General features: G+C 54.5%; 1 protein-coding gene across 6 annotated transcripts in view; it reads left to right on the top strand.

Moving 5' to 3' along the window:
* CROCC (ciliary rootlet coiled-coil, rootletin) overlaps positions 1 to 24,033 on the top strand; it is a 32,398-nt gene that overhangs the window by 2,025 nt on the left and 6,340 nt on the right. For 3 of the 6 annotated variants that reach the window (XM_078379446.1, XM_078379450.1, XM_072977376.2), the window contains exons 2-28: positions 595 to 736; positions 2,042 to 2,193; positions 5,975 to 6,025; positions 6,575 to 6,658; positions 8,110 to 8,301; positions 8,814 to 8,897; positions 9,300 to 9,397; positions 11,658 to 11,823; positions 12,271 to 12,377; positions 12,659 to 12,886; positions 13,338 to 13,471; positions 13,642 to 13,742; positions 13,939 to 14,187; positions 14,347 to 14,546; positions 15,344 to 15,526; positions 15,977 to 16,121; positions 16,897 to 17,043; positions 17,544 to 17,774; positions 18,240 to 18,433; positions 18,718 to 18,845; positions 19,913 to 20,082; positions 20,269 to 20,448; positions 21,193 to 21,327; positions 21,624 to 21,767; positions 22,044 to 22,282; positions 22,483 to 22,642; positions 23,498 to 23,665. In XM_078379446.1, the coding sequence (XP_078235572.1) occupies positions 595 to 736; positions 2,042 to 2,193; positions 5,975 to 6,025; positions 6,575 to 6,658; positions 8,110 to 8,301; positions 8,814 to 8,897; positions 9,300 to 9,397; positions 11,658 to 11,823; positions 12,271 to 12,377; positions 12,659 to 12,886; positions 13,338 to 13,471; positions 13,642 to 13,742; positions 13,939 to 14,187; positions 14,347 to 14,546; positions 15,344 to 15,526; positions 15,977 to 16,121; positions 16,897 to 17,043; positions 17,544 to 17,774; positions 18,240 to 18,433; positions 18,718 to 18,845; positions 19,913 to 20,082; positions 20,269 to 20,448; positions 21,193 to 21,327; positions 21,624 to 21,767; positions 22,044 to 22,282; positions 22,483 to 22,642; positions 23,498 to 23,665 (4,212 nt within the window). Of the gene's footprint in view, positions 1 to 594; positions 737 to 2,041; positions 2,194 to 5,974; positions 6,026 to 6,574; positions 6,659 to 8,109; positions 8,302 to 8,813; positions 8,898 to 9,299; positions 9,398 to 11,657; positions 11,824 to 12,270; positions 12,378 to 12,658; positions 12,887 to 13,337; positions 13,472 to 13,637; positions 13,743 to 13,938; positions 14,188 to 14,346; positions 14,547 to 15,343; positions 15,527 to 15,976; positions 16,122 to 16,896; positions 17,044 to 17,543; positions 17,775 to 18,239; positions 18,434 to 18,717; positions 18,846 to 19,912; positions 20,083 to 20,268; positions 20,449 to 21,192; positions 21,328 to 21,623; positions 21,768 to 22,043; positions 22,283 to 22,482; positions 22,643 to 23,497; positions 23,666 to 24,033 lie in introns of all 6 variants that reach the window. The other 3 variants (XM_078379447.1, XM_078379449.1, XM_078379448.1) reach the window with 3 other exon arrangements.

The raw sequence follows: 24,033 nt of genomic DNA, 5'->3' as shown, positions 1-24,033 counted from the left end.
GTCCTTTTATGCAGAAGATCCAGAGCCTCCAAGGCACAGGTGGGTCTGATTTGAAGGTCCGGTACAGGCGAGAGAGACGGGTTGGGGGGGGTCGTTCCCCCACCCCTTGTAAGTCTCTCAACTGGGGACTCCCAAGTGCAAAGCGAGAGAGAGAGAGAGAGAGAAGGTTCCGGTTGCAGTTTAGACCTGGGCTTCATCTTGAACCTTGTTTGGCTCAGTGGAGACTCAATCTGGCTGGTGTCGAGAGGAGACTTTCCTTCCCTAAGCTCCAGGACTGAAGTGCTGAGCACATGGGAATTAGATATATATATATATTGTGCATGTGTCTGTTTTTTAATGGGCCGGTGGAACTTTTTTATTTTCATAGTTTGTTCAAAAAAGAAAAAAAAATAAGCCCCTCTTCCCTTCCTGAACCAGCTGGTGCAACTACTCCCCCCGTCCCGGTTTCCCCCGGGCCCAGCCTCTGAATTTCAGTGGGTGAATTCTGAAAGGTCCTTTGGAGAACCACGGTCCCAGAGGAAGTTGTTAAATGCCTGGTCGCACTCTCGGACTTTGTCTTCCAGCCTGAAGCAGCCTGTTATTTTTGTGTTGCAGAAACTCGAGAGCAGCGTTCTGGTCTCCGCTGAAGGGAAAAACTTTTCTGTCCGGGGCACATCTGAGGAATCCTCCCCCACCCGCTTGCCGGCACGGATCCGGGAGATCATCACTAAGAATCTTTCGGAGAGTGATCACCAAGGTACCGTTTGAGATAAGAACTTGTCTTGGTAGCCTCTTGGTGACTTGGGGAAATGGAAGCCAGAAGCCAGTGTGGCCCGATCTCCTGCAAGTTCCCTGGATCTTCCTGGTAAGAAGAGCCAGATCCTGCTGAGATCCCTGTGCCCTTGGCTTGGCCTGACTTTTTAGGCGCAGGGCCTGGCAGGAAGGACCTCGCTCTCTGCCTGCTCCCAGGAGGAGAGACAGGGACTCCATGGGTTGTGCCTTTCCTGCTCTATGTTGTTTTGCTTCTTCACACCCTTCAGGGATCTGAAACCCAACACGTTGTTTCCCGTTCATTAAACTGCAGGTTCCTTCCTTTGTTCCCCCAGCCTTTGCCAGAATAAGAGGCTCAGGCTGTGCCAAGGTGGCCTCGGGGCTTCTTTACCCAGCCAGCATCTTGCTGCTGGTTCTCCTGAAATTCTTCTGCTAATTGGAGCCTGGGAAGTGAACAGGTTTTTGGGCAGATGGACGAGGACAGAGAGGAAGAAAGAGAAGGCAGGGGGGTAGGAAGCAACACACGTCCCGTCCCGTTCCCCCCCCCCCCGCCCCAGTTTAGGTATGCTGGCACCTTTCGAGTGCTGTGTAAATTGATGCATGCATTTTTTTTTCGGAGAACTGATATGTCCTTATGAAGAATTTTGCTACTGGGTCAATCCGAATTCAGTCCACCAAGCCAATATTGTGCTCCCCAAAAAGAGTGTAGCCTATCTCGTTTTGCAAGCCTACAACTATCTCACCCAAATCTTTTGACAAGGTATTGTATGCATTCAGAATGCATAATTACCAGTTCCAAGACAAAGTTTCTGGATAAAAAAAACATCATTTCATGGAACAGATATTCCAGCACATTTTCCATGCTTACCCCGGTTGATGAATATTCACATGCAGGAAGAAGAGGTGAACGCTTCAAAATTCCTTCTGGAAGATGAGTCCTCTGTCTGCCCTCACCACATGCTTGCCAGTGTTCACAGATTAGCTTTCTGTCTATGTACCTTATAGCTTAAGCCACCACCTGCAAAAGCACAATTGTGATTGCCTTGGCATCCCACCATGTCTGTTCACGAGTTTATCTCTAGCAGGAGAATTAGAAAGAAAGAAAAATATTCAAGCCAACATGGCCTATACTTGTGACCTGTCTCATTAGACCTAACCAAGTGGGCCAGGAAGTCACTTGGCCAGCCTGCCTGGTCCTGCCTGCCTAGCAAGAAGCAGAGGCCCTCCTTCCTGGGCTTTTCAGACCATGCTGAAGCGTCCCTGGCTGAACCTCTGTTTTCCCTCCCTGCAGCCGCCAGCCACGGCACCATGACCTCCTTGCTTTCCCTTCAAGAGGAAAACCACATCCTGCAACAGGAGCTCTCCCGAGTGGAAGACCTCCTAGCCCAGAGCCGTGCTGAACGCGATGAGCTGGCCATCAAATACAACGCCATTAGCGAACGGGTAAGTGGGACGTGGCCGGAAGACGGGGATCAGGGAGGGGCTCCTGCTGCTTGGAGGATCCATCCCACCTTAGAATCCATCTACCCAAGTCAAGCAGGATCGTGTCATCTCTATTTGGTCCCAGGAAAGCGTGCTCGTGCTCTCCGGAGCAGGTTGCAGGGTATGTACATTGAGCAAGCGAGGGGGTGAGGAGGAAAAGGTGCGAGGAGTAAGCCATGCGCCTGAGGGGGCAGCCGGTGGTGGTGATCTTGCCCCACGCTTTCTGCAGATCTTTCCCAGATGCTGATTGTAAAACAGTTTCTTGTCCCCCCTTTACTGGAGGACGTGCACAGTTAACTCTAGAAGGGGCCCTTCTCGGAGGACTGCACGACCATGCTCTGCCTGATGGCAAGGCAGAAGTCCACTCCTGTTGCGCTGAGTGGAGGCAATTGTCCTGCTGTCTTGAGTCTCACTGCTGAGTGAATGGATAGGCGTCCCTCCGTCCTGCTTCCCAGCAGCAGGAAGGAAAGGAAATTTTGTTCCTACCCTAGTGGAAGGGATCGGGGGGGGGGCTGTTTGCAGAGGGTGGACATGAGCATTCTGGGCTGTTTATTTTCCACCCCTCCTTCACCTCCAAGGTCCTGAGCCTGCCTGGACATGTCTGGTTGACTGAATGAGACCCGGACTTGTTAGGACAAGCCTTTTGGCTGTGAAAGGCACCATGGGGGGGCAAGTGCTTTTTTGGGGGAACCATTCCAATGGAGGAACCAAACACTTGGTCATAAACAATAATGTTCAGCGTTATCCTATTTGGATGTGACTGTTTTAGGAAGAACAGTTTGTTTGATTAATCAAAAGCAGCTTTTTAAGAGTTTAAGAACTGCAATCATAGCTCAAGGCACCTCAGAATTCTTGCAAAACCTATAGGACAAGCCTTAAAGCCTTCTTTGGGCCTTAATCATGAAAGCTTTTCTGAAGAATTCAGTACAGGGACCAGCAAGAGAGTGTCACTCTAAAACCTTCCAAAAAGTGAACATCCCTCAGGAAACTGAGCAAAGACCAGAGAGTTTCTTGAGCGAAAATGCGATTATATTTTTTAACTCAGAAATCACAACTGTGGGTGCCCAAAAAGCAGGGGCCCCAGAACAAAGGATGGCCAGCTTTCTTATACCCTTAGCTGGCATGATACTCAATCCTCAATCTATGTAAAGCCAAAAACCTACTCCTCTCTTTTTCTATTGAGAAACTTTTTTACTGTACATTAACACAGTGAGCTAAAATCAGAAACAGGCATCTTCTGGATGTCTCATCTTCCAAAGGCTAGAAGCAATTAAATCCAGTTTCATCTGGACTGTGAAGGTGAGCTAAGGAATACATGAAAAAACAACTGTGTAAAATTTTGAAAAGCTCGTGTCTTGCTTGCTTAGAGATCATGGCTACCTGTTTATATATTTTGTATGTCTTATTCACTTCACAGGAGTTTGAGTAGTGCTGGGAAGGAAGGTTTTGGGCTGCTGGGGTAAAATTTCAAAACTCCTGTTAAAAACACTGTTTGTTATGACTTGCTGGCTGGGAGTCAGGGTGGCCAGTGGAGGGAGGGAGGGGGGCATCTTGTCTCTTTACGAGGGTCTGGGCTCTTGTGTTCCAGTGAGCATGGCAACCCACTAGAGAAATTCAAGGGGGCACAGGTTTCCATGGCAGCTGTCGCCCGGGGAAAGGGTACATTTGCTCATACCAGTGTTGTTAGTTTGCGGGGAGGGGTTGATAAAAGAAACACTAGTTGGCTTGATGTTGAAAAAGGCTTTGCAGAAATGATGAGGGCCTGGAGTAAGAACTGTACTGGAGCAACCAGTTTCTCTGTGATCCAGTTAAATAAAATAGGGAGTGTGTGGCAGTCCCTCTGCAGCTCTGATTTCACCGGATTCAGCCCATAACTGTTGTTCTTTTGCTGCAGGACTCTTTCTTTTGCTTGGAATTCACGGGTCTTTGGGGGAGAAGGTTCTTGCCCCATTCCATGGTTTTCTTTTGGAGGGGGTCTGGGAGGGGGCAAGGGCTTTTCCAACGATGCCCCCTGGCTTGTCCCTTTGAAGGTAGTGCCTGGAGAGGCTCTCCTGCCCGTGAAGTGGGTGCAGGACCTGCCGTGTGTTCCTGTGGAGGGTTCCCCTTCCCTATAGAGATGGGTTTGTGTGTGTGTGTGTGTGTGTTTGTGTGTGCGCGCGCGCGCAGGGGCACTTTTCTTGCTCAAGGGCTCCTGTCCTCCTGGGATACCATGCAGAGCAAAGAGTCCATGCGGCCCCTTGAATGCAGGCGAGTCTTCAAAGGAAACTGGATATCAAGGGCCAGGAGAGAAGGAGGAGGATTCTTGCCCCTGGGAGGAAGCCCCACCCGTGCTCTGGTCCTCTTGGGGGAGACGGCTGGGGTGGGGGAGGCGGGAAAGAAGAAGCCGGCCACTGGCCACTCCCTCACCCAGGGATGCAGGAGGGGGGCAGGAGGGTCCCCTTCCACCACTGCCCAGCCTCCCCTCCCCTCCTCTCCTCCTCCTGCCTCAGAGGATGAAAAGGGCCCCTTCCCCTTTCCTGGGGGCCTTGAGGGAGACAATGGGCATCCCTTGCTTGCTTGCTTTGCCCGGCAGCCTCGCCTTCCCGAGCCTCTTTGTTTCTGCCTTGGATACCCCTGCGGGGCTTCCGTGTTGTACTAGGCGGGGAGGAAAGGCAGGCTGATGTCTGGCCCCATGGAGGAGCCTGGGGGGCTGGGCCCCTCAGCACCCCTTGAAGAACCTGTGGGACTGTATGTCAGGAAGCGAGTGGAGCGGGCAAGTAACAGGGATGGTGGGGGGATGTTCGGGGCTGATTGTCTGGTGGTAGAGGTGCGTGAGATGATGATTCTTTGCCGAGAGACTGGGGCGGGTTTGAGGGGGAAGGTGTTCCTCCATACAACCCCCATTTGCCCTGTTGGATTTTAGCCCTGGGCTACAGTGATCTTCAGGGTTGGCTGAAATAATGATTTGCCTCTGCCCTTTGCTTTTTGGAGCAGCAAGTAATGGCCACGGCCAGAGGTTACGGGCTTCCCTGGATCTGTGGGACTTCCCTTTCTGCCTTTGTTGCTTAAAACAGCTTGGGTGGGTGGAGGCAGCCGGTGGTGCTCTAGACCAGTGGTCGCCATCCTGTGCCACATATGCCAGCGGTCCAGGTGGGAGGGTGGGATCTCACAACAGCCCTGAGAAATCTGTGTGTGTGGTGTGTGTGCGTGTATATTCTTCCGTATTAATAATAATCTTGCAGGTGATTGTCATGGTAAGAAAGAAAAAGTCTTATATCTTTACTTTCCACGAAAGGTGCTGTAATGGTTTTAATTGAACTGGCTGAAATCCTGTTGCTTAGCTTTGAAAACTACAGTATTTAGTCACCCAGGCGCTTCTGCTGATTCCAGAGGGCCTCCAGAGGAGATTCCCAAGTTGCCATCGATTCAGGGGGCCTCCTGCACTCTGTTTCACTATGGTCAGCCACTGGATTTCACCCAGCATGGGCCATTAAAAAACCTCGTCATCGGATACTTGTATGGGCCTTCTCTGGGAAAAGTGGTCCTTCTGTTTCCTTCGTAGTTCCGGGATAGAGTCTCTGGTGGGGTGCGAGCATTTAAGAAGAAGAAAAACTGAGAGCCACTGCTCTAGAGACCACCTGTGGCTCCTAATGGGGATGGTGAGCAGGATCCTGCTTCCATCCTAGTTGTGGGGAATTAAAATTGCTTTGGGCTCCTGTCTTCTCCCCTTCCTCTTTCTCACTGGCCCCACTTTGCTTTCCAGTTGGAGGAAAGCCTGCGCCTCAAGGGTCCTGACCCGGTGACCAATGCAGATGTGGGTATTTTTCCTCCCTCCCTCCCTCCACACCCTGGAACTCTTTGCTGTCGGGAGTGTCCCCTTGATCCTCAATGAGTGTTGACTGGGGGGGGGCAGGGTCCTTGTTTTAATAGAGTAGTTCAGACATTCAGCGTGACTTCTCATAAGTAATGACTTAGCCCCTGCAGAACGCTCCCCTCCTCTTCCTACCCCCCCTTGACCCGAACCTCTCTCTGACGGGCTGAGATCTGTGTGGTTCCTGGATGGGGCAGCCCCACACACCCCCAAGTGCTGCCTGGGTCATTCGAACCTGTGTCTTGCACTCACATTCCTGGGAGGGATGAGTCTGCAGAGTCTGGCACCACCGACTGGGAGGGCATTTTTCTTTACAAAGAGCAGCCCTGTTTTTCCCGTCCCCCCCCCCTGCCCATGGTAGTCAGAGGGTGGTCTGTGGGGGTGTTCTAACCCCCAGATGCATGCCCTTCCCCTCCACTGCCCCCAGAACTCCTGCCCTCTTCCTCCCCCCCCCCTTGCCCACTGACCAGGCAATGTCTCTTGGTTTGGAAGTTGGAGCTGGACATCTGCTGGCGGGCCGCAGGGCGGGGTGCCCAGGAAAGGGAGACGGAGCTCAGCGCCAGCAGCCGTCGGAGGGTGAGCAGTGCCCCGTGCCTTCAGGGCAGAAACGGGGGGCAAGGGAACCTCAGATGTCATCCTCCCCCGCCCCTCTGTGGGCCCTGCCTTGGCACTGGAGGGTCTTTCTCCACATGACTGCTACGAATGCAAGGTACCCCAGCCCCAGATAGGGATCTGCTGCCCTGTGGGAGGACATATGGGGTGCCTTTGTAGGTGAGTAGGTGCCTTTGTACCCCAATAGGGCTCCCCAGAACCCGGTGCCATGGGGAAGGGGTGGGGGGGAAAACGTTTCAGGAAAGGCAGAGGCAAGCCAAGGCTGGGGACGCCTGGGGTCTCCTCCTGCATCCTGACCAGGGAAGGGGAAGAGATGGGGTGGGAGCAGCCCCTCCACTGCCCCCTTTCTAGAGCTGGCAGGAAAGACCCACCCAGCCTCCCCCTTTCTTTCCTTGCTCTCTCCTTCCCAAATCCCTCTGGTTTCTCTGCCAGGGGGCTGGGGTGGGGGTAGCAGGTACGCCCACGGGAGGGACTTCCCTCTTCCTGCGTGGGTCCAGCCCCACTCTCAGGCTGGGCCTTGGCCACAGGATTCTCCAGCAGGGTGACAAAGAAGACACCCACACACACACACACACACCCCACACTCCAAGGAGCCCAGAAAAGGGCAAGGGGGGCCCTTTCTCCCTCTCCTGGTGAAGAAAAATAAACATTTGGGACCCATAGGAGGAAAGAGGGTGGGGAGGGGAAGGGAGGGGAAGACAACCCCCACCCACCCACACACAGAGAGTCTCCCCCACCCCAACCCCCTCACCCTCTCTCTCTCCTCAGGCAGCCCTAGCCCACGAGAGGGCAGGGGGAAGGCTCATTCTCGGTGGGGTCTTTCAGGCCCCCTCTCCACCGGTGGGCACCCTCTGGCAGCTGCATCTCTGGATGATACAGGACTGGCCAGGGCCAGCCTTTCCTTTCTTTAAAAAAAGCCTGGATTTTCTCTGGCCTCCTGGATGCTCCTGAAGGGGTTGCGAGTGGGCTCTGTGGCTCTGGAGGCAGGAGGGGAAGGTTAATGGGCTTGGGAAGCCCTTTCCACACAGACCCCTTGGACGCTTTGGGGCCCTCTTTCTCTCGGGGGGGGGGGTCAGGGAAGAAGGCCCTCATCCTGTGGGGAGGAGAGGGCGCCTGAGGTTCTTCCCCCCGGGGTTGGTCCGGGGAAGTTGGTCAGTCCAAGAAAACGAGAACTAAGCCAAGGCAAAGGGTCGTCCCGCTTTCCACAAGCATTCCTGAATTTCTCTTTCTCTCAGACTCGGAAGAGGGCAGGTTCTCCTCTCAGTGAAGAATGAACTTCCATTCCTTGGCTCAGAAGTTGCCTTCCTGAAGCTCACCCCCCCCCCCAGTCCTTGATGGAGGAGGGTTGTTCAGCCGATCCCTCCCTCACTCTGCTCCCCTTCTCTTTCCTCCTCCATCGCTGGCCCTCTGCTCAGCTGGAGCAGGCCCTGCACCTGGAGACGGGCCAGAGGGAGCAGGAGCTGCTGGAGAACCAGAGCCTGGCCCAGCAGAACCTGGAGCTGCGCCGGCGCCTGGACGAGGAGCAAGCCGCCTACAAGCGCAAGCTGCAGGCCTACCAAGAGGGGCAGCAGCGCCAGGCCCAGCTGGTGCAGAAGCTCCAGGTCAAGGTGGGAAACCCCCCCTTCCCCTCCCCCTCCCTTCCCCTCCCTTGGGCTGACCTGCGCGGTTTCCCCACCTGAGAACACCCCTGCGATGTGGGTCCAGCACCCCTTTTCCCATGGCAGAAGGGAGACCCACTGAGACGGAGCGAGGGGGCGGATGGGCTCCGTTCCAAAGGACTCTCCGTTCATACCTGAGTCCGAGGTGGCTTGGCCAGCCCTGGTGGAAGGCAAGGCTTGACCGGCCTCTTTCCCGCTGCCTGCTTCTGACTGGGAGGGTCCCTTGCAGAGAGACCTTCCCACGGCCAGTCTTCGGAAAGGATGGGGTGATCACAGGCTGCCCCCCCTCCCCCCCAGGGTTTATTTTGAGGCAGGCGGTGCCCTGACCAGGAGGTATCCAGAGCCTGTTTCCTTTTTCAGAAAGAAGGTGGGTCCATAGGGAGGCCCAGGGGAGGAGTAGACCCAGGACTGCTCTAGGCTCCCGAGGGTCACCTTTTCCATCTTTCTCGCCTTCCTTCCAGGTGGTCCAGTACAAGAAGAAATGTGGGGAGCAAGAGCAGCAGCTGCTGGAGAAATCTTCTGAGCTGGAGCAGCAGCGGCTAGTGGTCAGTGCTCCCTGCCTCCAGGGGAGTAGGATCACGGGGGGGGGGAGGTGAGGAGGCCATTCCTTAAGCAAGTATGGAGTGAAGGACCATGGAAACAGGATCGTGGGGATGTTTAAAATCTATTCCAAATTGTAACTCCAGATATTGGAAAGAGAGGGGTCTGAGAGAGTCTTCTGCACATGCTTAAAATCCCTCCACTTTGCACACGTGAAAGGGTTGTGAATTCTGGTCATGGGGGAAGGGGAGAGACCATCTAGGCTCGAATCATCCCTTCTCAGATCACCTTTGCTCCCTTGGATTGCTTTGCGTGATCCAGTAGGGTGTCGGGTCCCGGAGTGAATCTCCCTTTGGTCCCCGTGTGTGTTAACTGGCGGCTGCTTCTCTCCTTTCCCACCTCTGTAGAGCTCTTTGGACATCACGGAGTCGCGCCTCCAGCAGGACGAGGAGCACAGCAACAACCTAGAGAACGCCTTGATCCGTCTGGAGGAAGAGCAGCAAAGGCTAGTTTGTGACGTTTGTGACTGTTGCTCTCCTGAAACACAGAGCTCACAAAAGGCAAACTAAAAACCCCCTGAGACACTGCTCTCCCAGGATACATGTTACCTCCAAAAGCACTCTGCACATGCTTAGTGAGATCTAGCCTGATGAATTTGATCAGAAATTGCCACATCCCAAATTCCAACCCAGTCTCTATAGTTTATCTTTACTTTAGCCGTAGGTAAAATCACTGGGGTAGAGCTTATTCCCTTGATTGTAACAGTTTGGTTTGGAAGTATTTGTTCTTTAGGAACCACATCAGGATGACACAGGGTCATGTTGGAGCAGGTATCAAACCACTCCCACAGAAGACTTTCTCATTAATAAGAATTTCCTCACCAGGGTTCTGTAGTGAAATATTTTCTGTCTTTACAAGAAAACATGGAACGGCCCTGGCTAGTGCCAGTTGCCATGGAGACAGAACCACCATCGTTACAGTCTCCTTCAGTGGTTTCCACAGTTTGTAACCAGGATGGTCTGTCCATCCTCTTTTCCATTTTTATTTTTCTTTTCCATACCCAAACTTGCTGCAGTTATAGCACTGTCCATAAGTCCTTCTCTCATTCTGAGGAGATCTGTTAAACTTTTCCTCAGAGTTCATTTACTTCTATGGACTAAGCCCTGGCAACTCATGCGAGGCGCTACTATGGCCTTCTTTCCCTGATGTGATTCTGAGGTAATTTTTATTGAAGGGTCTCTTATTGTTGTCCTAGTTTTGCCTGTTAAATTTTACCTCAGAGAACCTGGGGTTTTGTATCTCACTTATAGAATCTGCATTTTCACCTGCTTCTATTAAATTTCTAGGAGTTTTGTCTTTAAGTAACAAAATTCTCGCCTGCTTCTATTACATTTCTAGGAATTTTGTGTTTAACTAAGTAACAAAATTCCCTAGGCAAAATAGAATAAAATTGTTCTAATACATTTTTCATCTGCTCAAGAGAATGTGTACTTCTGAGAGAATTAGTCTTGAGTGTTTGTACGGATTTTAAAAAGAACCTGTTTTTCTGTTTGAACGCCAGTAACTCCCTCAGGAGCTCTTTCTGGCTGTTCTCCAGCTAACAACCTTAAGTAACTGTGTCTCTCTATGTCTCAGCTATCCCTGCTCTCAGACACCAAAATAATTTTATTTCTCAAGCCTCTGCTTGGGTTTTTCTATCCCCTCAGATCTGTTCTGACCTCTGGCTTCCACTTTTATCCACAAGCGCTCCCTTAACTTTCAGAGCCTTGGATTTTAAGCTACCTCTCTCAAATTCTGAGGTAAATAACAGGAGTTTTTCCTTCAGAGTCATTCCCAATCTTTAGTTCCCCCAGATCTGGGATCAGAAGCCCCACCACTAAGCTTTTCCACAAAAGCTCTAGCAGGTCACCCAGTTCTTCACCACAGACCTTTGATTAAAAAGGTACCCATGACTCAAAAAATTCACTTTCAAACTTCTGGCTTGACCGGATTGCTTCGTATCCCGCCCCTGGACACCCATTTGTGGCGTTTGCCCCTCGTGGCCTCTCTTCGTCTCCCCAAATACAGGTCTCAGAAAGGCAAACTCAAAACCTCTTGACGCACTGCCACCAGTTGATCTCTTCATCAACTTATTTTCCTCAGCAAAGATGAAGGTCCAGTTAGTACTGATTTTTTAATAGAACAGGTTTCTTGATTACAGTTGGTTTCTGGAACAATTCATAAGCACATTCCTTAGGTTTATCTAGCCTCAGTTTTATTCTTCTGTACTAATTACCACAGTTCTCACTCAGACTAATCACTCCTCAGGCCCCGCCTCCTCCCTCTGATCCCTAAGACAGCCCGACTCGACTCGACTCAACTGACTTCTCCTCTCTCAGGCGACGCCTTTGAACCTCTCTTGTGGCCTCACCTCTTAACCACATTAGCTTATAACTCATCAGCAGGACATTACTTATCACATAACCAGGGTGAACGCTACACTAGTTTGTAAAGAGAATGATCTGAGCGGGCAGAGGAGACCACGGCAGCCTCGCAACCCCTCACGACCGTCCTCCTTGGTCGCCCATTCACAACTTTGTGCTCTCTCCTTCCCGCTCTGTTCAGTCTCAGTGCGTTTGTGGTGGAGTGCAGGCACTTGCAAGACTCCAGGGGATTTCTTATCTTTCTTGTCCCTGGCCTGGCAGGCTTGGTCCCTAAATAACTCCTTTCTGGATGTGCCAGCCTGAGACTGATAATGGGCCTGCTTGTTGCCCCTTTGCCTCCAGGAGTGCCAGCCTGGCCCAGGTGAATGCCATGCTGAGGGAACAGCTGGACCAAGCCAACACGGCTAACCAGGCCCTCAGCGAGGACATCCGGAAGCTGACGACGGACTGGACGAAAGCACGGGAGGAGCTGGAGCAGCGGGAGGCAGAGTGGAGACGGGAAGAGGAGGTTGGAGTCCTAAGGCTTCTGGCGTCAGAGGGGGGGGGCAGGTTCCCTTCGGAGAGCGGGACACAATAAGTCATATGTGTGGGGTGGAGAAGTCAAGGGCTGAAGGTCTTTGGCACCTCTCTGTGTGTGTGTGTGTGTGTGTAAGTGTGTGTGTGTGTGTGTGTGTGTGTGTGTGTGTGTGTGTGTGTGAGAGAGAGAGAGAGAGAGAGAGAGAGAGAGAGAGAGAGAGAGAGAGAGAGGCTTCCCTTTCCAAGGATGATCTTTCCTCCATGCATTTTGGTGAGATAGGTGAACAGGTCTTTGCAGGAACCTGCAATATCTGTTCGACCTCTAACTCTTTCCCTCTTTTTGCCCAGAGCCATGTCTGCACAGGTTCTTTTGATTTTCTGCTGATCTGTGTGATTCTGTCTCTCTCTCCCTTTCTTTCTCTGTCTTTCCCCTCTGAAGTCTTTTAACACGTACTTCAGCAACGAACACAACCGGCTGCTCACCCTCTGGCGGCAGTTGGTGGGCTTCAGGAGGCATTTCAGTGAGATGAAGACCATGACAGAGAGGTCAGTGCTTGGCCAGGGAGGGCGGCTGCCCCTCCTCCCTGCTGCCGACTCAAGCGAGCCTGAAGGTGACAGTCTCGCCTGCCAAAGGTCCCTTGGACCACCGGGGGAGCCTTCCCTTCTGCCCATTAGGCAGCGAATGGGCACCCCCTATGCCCGGGCTGAGCTTGGGTGAGGCTTCAGAGCGGTGCTGCCCCTTCCCCAGTGTGGCCTGGCAGGTTGGCGGTGCAGCCCATGCCGCCCGTCCCCCTGCCGACATGTGCCTTGGCTTCTTTCCTTGGCAGGGACCTCTCTGAAATGAGGCACGACCTGTCCCGCTCCAGCCGCACGGTGCACGCTGCCTGCCTCAACCTGGGGAGCCACGTGCGCCTCTCGGAGAGCAGTGCCAGCGCAGCCCTAGAGAAGCAGGTGCTGCTGACCGCTCAGCTGGAGGAGCAGCTCAAGGACAAGGTCCGCGATATGATCCAGCTCCAGGTCCGCTGTGACCTGGAGAAGGCAGAACTCAGCAGCAGGTGGGAATTGGGGTCAGGCACCAGGAGGAGGGGGGCAGCAGGATCAGGAGGGCTGGGAATGGAGAGGCAGAAGGTGTGCTTTGCGTAGACAGGCTCCCGGGGAAGGGGCTGCGTATGCAAAGGATTCTGCCCCCCCCCCCCGGCAAGTAGGGGACTCTAGGGGCTCCCAAGTTCAAAGTCCCAAAGAAGGAAAGGCTGTTGCTGTCTTTGAGAGGTGGGAAACCGAGTCAGCTGGCAGAGCCCACGTCGGAGGAAAGTGCTCGGGAGGAAAGTGCTGAAGCTCCTGGGAGCTTCCAGAGGCCACCACCACCACCACCACCACCACCACCCCCACAGATCAAGAGGAGTTGTGAGTCAACTTTAGCTCCCCTGGGCGGGAGGCACCCAAGAGCCGGCTCGGTGGGGTACTGCTAATGCCAGCCTTCTTCTTGGCCTTCTGTCCTGACATCAGAATCAATGAGGTCACGTCCAGCTTGGAGCGCTTGAAAGGCCAGAATGCAGAGAAGAGCAAGACCATTGAGATGCTGACCCAGAAGCTGGAGACCTTGGTGAGAGAAGGAGGGACCAGGCCTAGGACTGAGGCAGGTCGGGGGATGGGGTGGGGGAGCGATGAGTGGCAGTCCAAGAGGGAGTTGCCGCTGGGCCCTGTTTGGGCCGTCCAGGAGGAGCAAGTGCAGAAGGCGGCAGGCGGGAGATCCAGAGGCCAGAGACTCCCATCTTAATTTGCCTGCTTTCCTGTTTCTCCTTCTAGGAAGCATCTCGTGTCCAGGACCAGAGGGCGGCAGAAACGGAGGAGATGGAAGCCTTGCGAACAGAGTCGGAGATGCTGCAGCAGACCCTTCGAGACCTGGCTCAGGTACGGAGGGCGGCAGGAAGGAGATAAGAAGGACGCTTGCCTTCCTCGTTGGTTGGTGGTGGCCATCAGTAGCACAAACGTAAATGGCCTGTCCGGCCTGTCTGTCTGTCAAGTGGATTGGGGAGCTGGGAGGGGGGCGCGAGGAGTCCCTTTCAAGTGGCCCCACCCTGGGCTTCTTCCCTGCTTTGTCCTGCAGGCAGTGATCTCTGACACTGACAGCGCCATCCACCTCCCGGCAGCCGACCGGCTCACGGAGGCTTCTGACAGCGATGCCACCAGCCTCAGCTTGCACGGCTTGTCCTCGAGCCTCCGGACCCCCTCCCCGCGGCGGCGGTCTTCCCCAAGGCGCGGCTCATCTCCCCGCCGCAGCCTCTCCCCCGTCTTCTCAGAGGCCACCTTGGCCCTGGTGCAGTCCGCCCTGCAGAAGCGGCAGCGGCAGCTTCAGGTGAGGAAGGGAGCCGGGACCCCCGTCCTTGCCAAGAAGAGCGAAGGGAGCCCAAGAGGGCCACGGACACCCGCTGGAGAGAGCAGTGAGCGGAAGAAGGCTGGGAGGCTCTTCTGGCGCCCCCTTCAAGCCTGGGCTTGACCGTCTTTGTTGTGGCAGGACCTCCGGGGAAAATACGAAGCCACCCAAGACTTGATGTTGTCCCTGAAGAAGCAGCTGGCAGAAAGCGACAATGAACAGCGTTCCCTTGAGCGGAAGGTCCAGGAGCTGAAGGATGAGGAAGACAGACTAACGCAGGCCAAGGAGGATGCTGCCTGCGAGGCCGGCCGGTTCCGCTCCATGGCCGATCTCCTTGGCAGGTGAGAGAAGGAAGGAGGGAGGGAGGGGGCGTCTCTGTTCTTTCCCAGGCTCTGTGCACTTCCAAGAAATATGCCTAGCAAAAAAAATTCTAAAAAACCTTTGGCTGGAGAGGGGATTCTCTGCCTCTCCGGATGATTCTCGGCTCCGTCTCTTTCCTCGTTAGTTCTTGCAATACAGTGAGTGTGTTTATTCAAGCATCATGAGGCAATCTCTGTTTTTTATGCAGTGGTGGGTGGGTGTACAAAAAGGTGACTTGCCTGAAGGGGAGGTATGTGTGTGCGTGTCTTTGAGATACACTTTATTCTTCCCAGGAATAGTTGCGAAAGGGGAGTCAGGCAGTGGTAGAAACCTTGTTTCCTATTTCTGAGTCCAGCACCAGGGTTTCATGCTTAGTGTCAGGCTGGTCCCTCTTCAAACTTTCAAACCTTGTCTCTCGTTGCAGGGCTGTTAGAAGTATTAAAATGGATAACTCCCCCCCCCCCCCGCAGCTGCTTAGAACTCTCTGCGTGAAGCAGAGGGTGGAAAAATATAATGGGGGTTTCTTGTTGTTGGGCTGTTACAAAGCAACTTGTGAGAGGTCTTGACAGAAGGCTCCTCACTGCAGCCATCCACCTTTGAGCCTGCTTTAGGGGCAGAGCCACTGGGCCTCAGCGGTTATCTCTGGTTGCCCTTTCCAGACCCACATGACAAGGTCTGTGTGTGTGTGTGTGTGCGTGTGTGCGTGTGTGGAGGCTGCTGGGGTTCCTGCCTTCACAAGGCTAAAGTTTTCCGTCTCCGCCCCCCCAATACACCCTAGTGAAAAGACTGTCTTGGAGAAGAGCCTGCAAAGTGCCCAGCAGGCGCAGGAAGATCTGCGTCAGGAGAAGGAGAAGCTGCAGCTGGCCCTTGGTGACGTCCAGCGCCAATGTGACAGCCTTGCAGAAGAGAAGGAGGACCTCCTGAAGGACAAGGCGCGGGCCGAGAAGGAGGTGGAGCGGAGGTTGGTGATGGTGGGGACCTTCAGGGCTGGGGGATTCTGGCCCTTCTGGGCGAGGGAGGCAGAGAAGCTGTTGTTGGAAGAGGCTGTGGAGCCTCCGCCACATTTGGGCTGAACATCTCCCCGTCCGTGGGATCTTATTTCATGAGCAGGTGATCGGCAGCTAAGAAGAAGCGTGTTTTTGGACGTATTTCTAAACATGAGAAGAGAGCTCAACACTTTTGGGGGGACATTCAGGAGCCAGACTTGACACGGGGTTTTCCCTTTGCAATGTCAAAACAGTCTAAAATAAATTTGTCTCCCTTTAGAGATGAAGATGCAGGAGGCTTCTGGTCAGGTAGCCAATATATGTCCCCTTGCTGACAAAGCAGGTTGGCCGCTATCGTGTCCCATTTGAGTCTCCTTGACTCCGTATTGACCCAGTGACACTCCCAGCTATTTCTGTCCTCTCAGCCACAGGCAACTGGAGCAGCTGGAAGGGAAGAAGTCCAGCCTGAAGAAGGAGTTGGTTGTGGTCAAGGAGGCTCTGAGCAAGGCTGTCCTGGAGAAGGAGGTGGCAGAAAGTGAGAAGGCCGAGGTGGCGGAAGCCCTTGCCAAGGCCAGTAGGGTCCCTGGTCGGTTGGGTGTGTGGAGGGGGTGTCGGTTTCCCCATCTGCAATGTTTCTCTCGCTCGGTAGGACCAGCGTGCGCCTGAATGGCTGTGGCCGGGAACGCCAGCCTGCAAGGATTCAGCATCTGCCTTCTAGCTTGGGAACACCCGGGGAGGCACCTGCAGATTCCGGTGAACCTGGCATATGGGGGGGGGGGTCTGCATCACTTGGGGCTTCAGATACTGAAGTCAATTGCTCATGTTTCTCTTGGTTTGTGGCATGGACTTCTCTCCTCTTAGAGTGTTAGAGAAATCATTTTGACCTTGGAAAATATCGAAAAGTGAACAAGTATCTGTTCTAATTGTTTCACACCCATGTGTCTACTTTAGGTTGCCATTGAAGCTGTTGAGTTTATTAGAGGCAGGGGCTTTTTGCATTCTGTGGACTGTAACTCCTAGAAACCTGCAGAGATTCTCCCATGACAAAGTCTGGGAAATATAGCCTAAACCACAGAAGTTAACAAAACAGTTTCCGTGGGCCTCTGTCCCATCGTGTGCTTTTCCCAGAGGAAGGACAGTCACCTGGGAGAATCAGGGTTTCATGGAGTTTCTCTAGAGGTGCCTCTGTAGACCCAAGTGGGTAGCAAAGCTGTCCTCCCATGGAACAGGGGTTCTTTGACGTGACTTGCTTATAGAGCCACCTCTTTATGCTTTCTCTCTCTCTCTCTCTCCCTCTCTCTCTCTCCCTCTCTCTTGATGCCTCACCACTGGAATTCTTGTCCAGGCGGAAGTGAGCCGGGCTGAGGTGGAACTGGCCCTGAACCGTCTGAAGGCCGAGGAGGCCTCCATGCACGACTCCCTCTCTAAGATGAGTGCCCTCAATGAGGGCCTGGCACAAGACAAAATGGAGCTCAACCAGATCATCATCCAGGTAAGGAGGCCTCTGCATGCCCGTCTCACAAGGAGAGTGTCTCAGTCTGGCATGCTTCTGATTGGTGGCCTTTTGTGGGGGCAGTGTCTGACCTCTAGCTTGGGGAAGCGGGTATGGGAGGCTTCCAGAGTCCCCAGGAATCTAGCAGGCTTGCCGGGAGTCTAGAGAGAGCCTAATGGGTGGGATTGGGGGTCGGGGCGAAAGGGAGGGAGGGAGATCTGGCTCATGGCCTTTGCATGGGCCACAGCCTTTGGCTTCCAGGGAAGATCAGCTTCCAAAGGATTAAGCCCAGGGCTAACCCTAAGCACTGTGGAAGGAGTCGAATGTCAGGAAGGTTTTCCCTGGAGCCCAGGTTAAAAAAAGGTCCGCCGATCTTCTGTCAGTGAGTGAGCAGCAGTGGCAGCCACGGCAGAAGGAAGACCAGAACCCCTTATGTCTGCCACCCTCATGTCTGCCACCCTCCCCTGTCCTCTCTCTCTGTCCTTTCTCACGGGGCTCAGTTGGAGGAGGAGAAATCCTCTCTGTGGGGGAAGAAGCAGGAAGCGGAGCAGGAGAAGGCCACCCTCCGGGAGGAGCTGGTGCGGCTGGAACAGGAGAAGCTGGACCTGGACACCGAGCGGCACGGGCTGGGTCACTCCCTGCATGCTGTGGAGCAGAGCCGGGAGAGGCTGGAGCAGGATCTGGCAGGGCTGCGGAAGGAAAAGGGGCAGCTCCAGGAGCAGCTGGGGCAGGTGCGTCCGGGGGTGGGGGTGGTGTTGCAAAACAGGCCTTGCCAACCTGATATTGGCTGGAGGCACCTTAGGGTGTGTTGTGGCTTTTTTGAGTGTTGCTAGACCCGAACTACAACCAGGACCTGAATGGTTGGTCAGAGTTTGAACTTCACGGAGCCTTGGCTGCTGGGTGGGTCAGCTTTAAATTCCACACAATGGAGCCTGGTATTGACATGTCGTGGTTCCCCCCCCCCCCCCCCCGCCCTCTGACCCAGCCTTTTTACACCCAAGTCCTGGATCCGTGATCTTTTTCACGAGTGGTTGCAGGGGGGAGGACCAGTCCTAAAGGCACGAGGACCCGTCTTTGGGGCAAGTTCAGCGAGCCAGTGATGAAAAGAGGGGCTGGGAGTGGCTGTGGCAGCAGGGAGACCCTGTGGTGGTTCTTGGTGCTAACATCCCTTCCTTCTTGCTTGCTCGCCTGCTTAGATGTCCCGCCAGAGGAATTCAGCTGTTGAAGAGCTGGCACAAATGCGCAGGGACCTGGCGGGTCACAGCGAGGCCCTGCTCCGGGCAGGCAAGGAGAAGGAGGCACTGATGAAGGAGAAAGCCTGCCTGGTGGTACAGCTGGCATCCTCCGAGCGAGAGAATCGAGGGCTCTTAGAGGAATGTTCTGGCCTAAGGTGGGTGTTGGGGGAAATGGAGGCCCCTTGGGGGGGGTCCTCTTTGGAGCCTGATCGATCTGTGGGGGTGGCAGGTGGGGCAATGCATGCAGTCTGCCCTCTGAGCGGCTTCCCTGGGCACAGCCAGATGGTAACCAAGCTGCAGGGGTGCTTGTAAACAGTTGGCAGGAAGGTGCGGCAAGGTGTGTTACAGCTTCGCTCATTGAAGCAGGAGCTGCTTGTGTTTTCTGTAGCAAAACCAACACAAGACTCTGCTTTGCCCTCCCCTCTCTCTCTCTCTCCAGGTCTGAAAAGGACACTCTAGAGATGACCCTCTTTGAGATCCAGCAACATCTGGCACAGCTGGACTCCCGGAAGGAGCAGCTGGAAGCGGATAACCAGACCTTGCTTCTGGCCAAGGAAGCCTTGCAGGGTAAGGGGGATTTTCGGAGAAGGAGGTCCTTCTTTCAGATCCTTCTTCTTGCTTCTTCCCTCTCTTCCTTCCTGTGGCCCCATTCTGGGTGGCAACCTTTGTAGGGGCTCTGTGCTTCTGCTGCTATGTGGTCCCCCCATGTACTCCTCGCACCACAGTCGTCTTGTGGTGTCGGGAAGACCTGTCTTCTTCCCTCAGCTCCCTCTGTGGCCCCTCTGAAGAGTGGAGAGGGCCTCTGGGTCTCACCTTGTCCACCTGTCTCTGTGTTGGTTCCTCTGTCAAGGACTTGTTCCTCTTCATTTGCAGAGGGGTTTATTTTTCCTGCCTCCTAAGGTAGGAGTCCCTTTCAGGAGTCTCTTCCACAAACTGTTGGTAAATGAAAAAAAAAAAGCAAACTATCATAGCACTTTGAGGACAAACAGATGTATCTCAGTGTGAGATATTATGGATCCAATTCCACTCCATCAGGCATAAGGAGAAGAAGGACTGTATGGTGTATGATATTTCCATTGTTCATGTCTTAGAAAATATATTTGGATTGATGACCACTCACATAAAAAATAAAGCTGTTAGTCTTTAAAGCGCTACAGCATTTGGCTTTTGTTTTTCTTTTGCCCACAGGCAGAGACAGACTTAACATGTCTGCTTCTTTCAAAAGTGTTTGATAGAAAGGACTTCAAAGGTTCCCAGCCAGGAAAAAGGGCAAGATCAAGTTCATGATCAAGGCAGCTTTTCTAGCCCTGGAAAAATCCAGCTGGCCTTTTTGCAACAGAAGGAGAATAATGGGGAAGCAGTAGAGCGCAGAGCTGTTGGAGGGAGACCGCAACCCGCTTTCTCCTTAGGGGGTGCAGAGCTTTCCTCCCGGAAGAGGCAGGCCTGTGTGGGGTTGAGCTTTCCCCGTTTTCCAGCCTGCCTCCAGCTCTTGAATTGGAGCCATGCTACTCTTTTACACCCTGGGACGCTCTGAATGGGAGGGGGCACCTTCCCCTCCCCTCCGGGCCCTCTCTGTCCCTTTCCTCCAGCTCTCTGAACAGATGGCTTCTTGCCTTCCTGTCCTCTCAACACAGTGGAGCTCTCCAGGACCCGCAAGCAGATGGAGGCCGAGGTGAGCCAGCTGGAGCGGGACAAGGAGATGGCCACTCAGAAGCTCACTCAGTCAGAGCTCGATGCCAAGGCTGCCCGGCAGAAGGCCCAGCTGGCTTTTGAGGAGGATGTGGATCGTCTCCAGAGGGAGAAGGTGAGTGCCAACGAAGGATGCGCAGTGGCTGGGGCTGTGAGGGTGATGCAGGCCCTTTGGGACACCATGTACCCCCTTGCAGGGCTGTGGGGTGCCGCTGTTCACTGGCCACCATGGCTTGCATGCCATTGGTGGCCTTTACGCGGGAGGGGACTCCCTGACGGAGCTCTGTGGCTGTCTTGGCAGGAGGTGCTGCGCCTGGAGCTGGAATCGGAGCACAAGGAGGTTCTGCGGCTCCTGGCCCAAGAGCGGGAGGAGCTGCTGGCCCGCTGCGAGGCCGAGAAAGAGGAGCTGAGCGAGGAGATGGCGGCCCTTCAGCAGGAGCGAGACGAGAGCCTCCTGCTTGCCGAGAACGAAAAGCAACAGGTGAAGGCCGGGCTCCTGCGTTTGTGTGTGTGTGCGTGCGCGTGCGTACACACCTCAGGAGGGGTTACTTGCAAAAGAGGGTGTGTGGTGATTGTGGCACCAGAGTCATCAGGTGACAAGCTTATGCACGAATCTGAATTCTGCTGCGTTCTATTTTTTAATTTTTTTTACCTGTAGGAAATAATTCAGGAAGATAAACTTCCCATTTCAGGGAATCTGAAGGGTGTGATTCTTTCTCTTCCTTGATGAGGACTAGAAACTGTCTTGTTTAGAGCGCCACCAAACAGTGGCTCCTTACTGAGCATGCTGATCTTAGTGCCAAAGATCTCAGTTTTTTTGCAGCAAATAACATTTCCCCCCCCCATTCTGCCTACTTGCCTGATGCTGCTGAATGGAAATAGGGAGATGGGTACACTGAACTTTTAACCCTCCTACCTCATCTCTGTGACCCTGGGAGACAATCTTTGGTTGTGGTTGGATTCCAAGGCCAGGCAGCTTCGGTGAAGGCAGAGCAAAGGGACAATTAGGCAACCCTGTTCCGTAAGGAGTAATCCTAACAGAGGGGAGGCATTGGGGCGAGGGTGGCCTCTGCTGTGGTGGTCCTCTTCTACCAACAAAAAGGGGCACAGGGAGCCACAGATCTTCCTTCCTATCTGGACCCATTGCCCTCTGCGGGCAAGGAAGCCCAGGGCGCAGCCAGCAGGGGCTCCCACTGACTCCCTCACTGGCTTCTGCCTCCGTCAGGCTCTCTCGGAGAAGGAGTCGGAGAAGGCCATCCTGCAGGAGAAGCTCTCGGCGGCTCAGCAGAGCTTGGCCAGCGTCCAGATGGAGACAGAGCGGCTCAAGCGTGAAGCCCGGAGCCGCCAGGAGCAGGAGCGGGTAAGATGCCAGGAAGGCGGAGGGACGGAGATGGGACTCACTCTGCGACGGAGAAGGGCGTGCGAGTGGTTGGCGGCAGGGCCCTCTTACCCACAGCTCTCCCTATGAAAACAGGGCTGGTTTGCATTGATTATCCAGGTTTCACAATTCGGCTCTTCTTGAACCTACTTGGCAGCATTTCTCTGTGGCTCAATTGTCCACATGCTTTTACGGTCCAGTCAGGGCGGGATGTATCCAGGCACGTCTAGGCCTGAGTCGTCATGGTTCATTTTAAAAACTTTACTGCCCCGCAACAGAGCACCGTGAGCGCCTTGAACGCAGAGCTCCGAAACCTGCGCGCCCAGTTTGAAGAAGCCATTGCTCATCACGAGCGGGAGGCGAAAGGGCTCCACGAACAAGCCCGGGACCTGACCAAGCAGCGAGAGTCTGCCCTGCGGGAGGTGAGTGAGTGGGCCCCATGGGGTGGAGACAGGCAGGCCAACGGGGGCCAAGGAAGCCAAACCACATGGGCCGGTGTGGCCTCCTGGAGCGGAACGAGGGAGCTGAAGTGGTGCTGAGGAGGGCCTTCTCTCCTAGAGGGGCGGAGGATCTATTGTCTGTTTCACAGCAGGCCTCTCCGTTAGAACCACGGCCCCCCAGCCTGTCCAGGATCTCCTTCCTGGAGAGAGGGGGACCAGACTCTCGCGGGTCGCTTGTCTGCCTGTCTCGTCATTCAGGTAGAGGAACTGAAAGTGCAGCTGCGCCTGATGGAAGAGGCCCGTGACACCGTCCGCAGGGACCTGGCGGAGGCACATCGAAAGGTCCGGGAGTCCCGCGAGGCCCAGGAGTTGCAGCGCAAGGAGGCCCTGGACATGCGGAGGGCCCTGAGTGACGAGACCAGAGAGAAAGAGGCTCTTCAGAGGTCCAATGCGGACTTGCGTGGGGCTGTGAAGCGTGCCGAGAGCGAGCGCATCAGGTGAGGAAGAGGATGCCCCTGCTCTTAGGATCACCGGCGCCTCCTGAGGAACAACTGCCGCGGGTTCATCACAGGGACTGTTTACCCACCGATGGGAGGGAGCGGTCGGGCGTTCCTCCAGCACTTGCAGCTGTTTGACAGCTTTCTGAGCCAGAACCAGGGGTGGCCGGTTCTTGAGGCTTCTTTCTTTCCCTCTCTAGTTTGAAGCGAGCCAATGACGAGAAGGACCAGAAGATCTCCCTCTTGGAGGAGGCCCGGGCGGCTGTCGGCAAAGAGGCCACCGATGTGCGCAGCAGCCTCCAAGAGGTGGAGCGGTCGCGGCTGGAAGCCCGTCGGGAACTTCAGGAGCTCCGGCGACAGGTGCCGGAGGGATTGGGGGGAGGGGGACCGTGGAAGGGAGGCTGAGGGAGAGCTGAGTGGTTTGTCACTCTTTTGGGATGATGAGGAGAAGCCAGATCCCCATCTCAACTCGGTGCCTGCTTGAGCTGGAGAGGAAGAGGGGAGGCCAGGCCGAGGGGGAGCAGTTGGCCCAGCGTGTGGTCGCTGGCTTTCTCACGGACTGGGGCCGCGGTCTGTCTCCCAGCCTCGCTGCTGGACCCCTGCGGGCTCCCTGTCCTTCACTGGGGGATTTACCTGCCTCTCCTTGAAAGAAGGAAGGAAGGAAGGAAGCACAGCGCTTCCTTGTCCTCTCTTGCTTCTCCCTCCTATTTTCTTTTCCCCTTGTTGTGATATTTCTTTCTCTTTTTAAACTACCATCACCTCTTTTGGTGCCTGTGTGGAGGCAGGGTTGAAAAAAAGCTATCACTGTTTTCATAATCTTGTCCTACTGTCAGCTGTGTGGCATAAGCATCACCATCATCACCATCATCATCTTAGAACTGCAGAGCCGGAAGGAACCCTGTGGATCATGGAGTGCAGCCCCTGTCAGGGAGGCCCCGAGGGGGAATTGAACTCCCAACCTCTGGGTGTGCAGACAAGAGATCTAAATTATTGAGCTATCCAGCAGTTATTTGAAAGGGTACAAATACCAGCAGGTCCTGCACTGGGATGAGCAGACAGACAGTAACACAGCAGTATTCCCCCGTCAGTGTCTTTTTCAGCCCTCTGATGAAACCCTCCCCGCCTCCTCTCCAGGGAATCTTTCATGGAAGCACTTTCTTTCCCCTTTCCCTCACCCCCCCCCCCACTTGCTTGGCTTAACTGGCTTGCCCACAGGTCAAGATGCTGGACAGCGAGAATGCAAAGAAGAGCAAGGAGGTGGCGGAGCTGCAGGCTCGAGTGACCCTGGATGAGCAGAGGGAGGAGGAGAGCAGGCGGGAATCCTTCGGTCTCAAGCAGAAGGTGGTGGAGAGCGAAGCCAGTAGAGAGTCGGCCAAGAAGGAGGTGAGGGACGGTCTCGCCCGGTGGAGGGCTCTCTGGGACCAGCTCCAGGCCCTGCAGGGCAGACGGCTGCTCCTTCCCGTAGGGGTTCCACTGCTGCTTCAGCAGCCACTGCTGTTCTGTTCCCATCAAATTTTCATGGCAGACACTGGTTCCCCTGATCCTTGGCCTGCAGGGATGTTCTAGGTTGAAGTCAGTGGAGACCTTTGTGGTGTGTTTAGGGGCCTCGTGGCACAGGGGCTAACCGGCTGTCCTGCAGCCAGAACCGGTGCTCACGGCCTGGAGTTCCATCCCAGGTAGCCCCAGCTCAAGACTGACTCAAATCTCTATCCTTCCAAGGTTGGTAAAACCAGGACCCAGCTTGCTGAGGG

This window comes from Pogona vitticeps, chromosome 7 (genome assembly GCF_051106095.1).
Source record: "Pogona vitticeps strain Pit_001003342236 chromosome 7, PviZW2.1, whole genome shotgun sequence".
In the NCBI taxonomy this organism is placed as follows: Eukaryota; Metazoa; Chordata; class Lepidosauria; order Squamata; family Agamidae; genus Pogona; species Pogona vitticeps.
The sequence above is the reverse complement of the archived record's forward strand: the minus strand, read 5'-3'. Positions and strand labels throughout refer to the sequence as shown.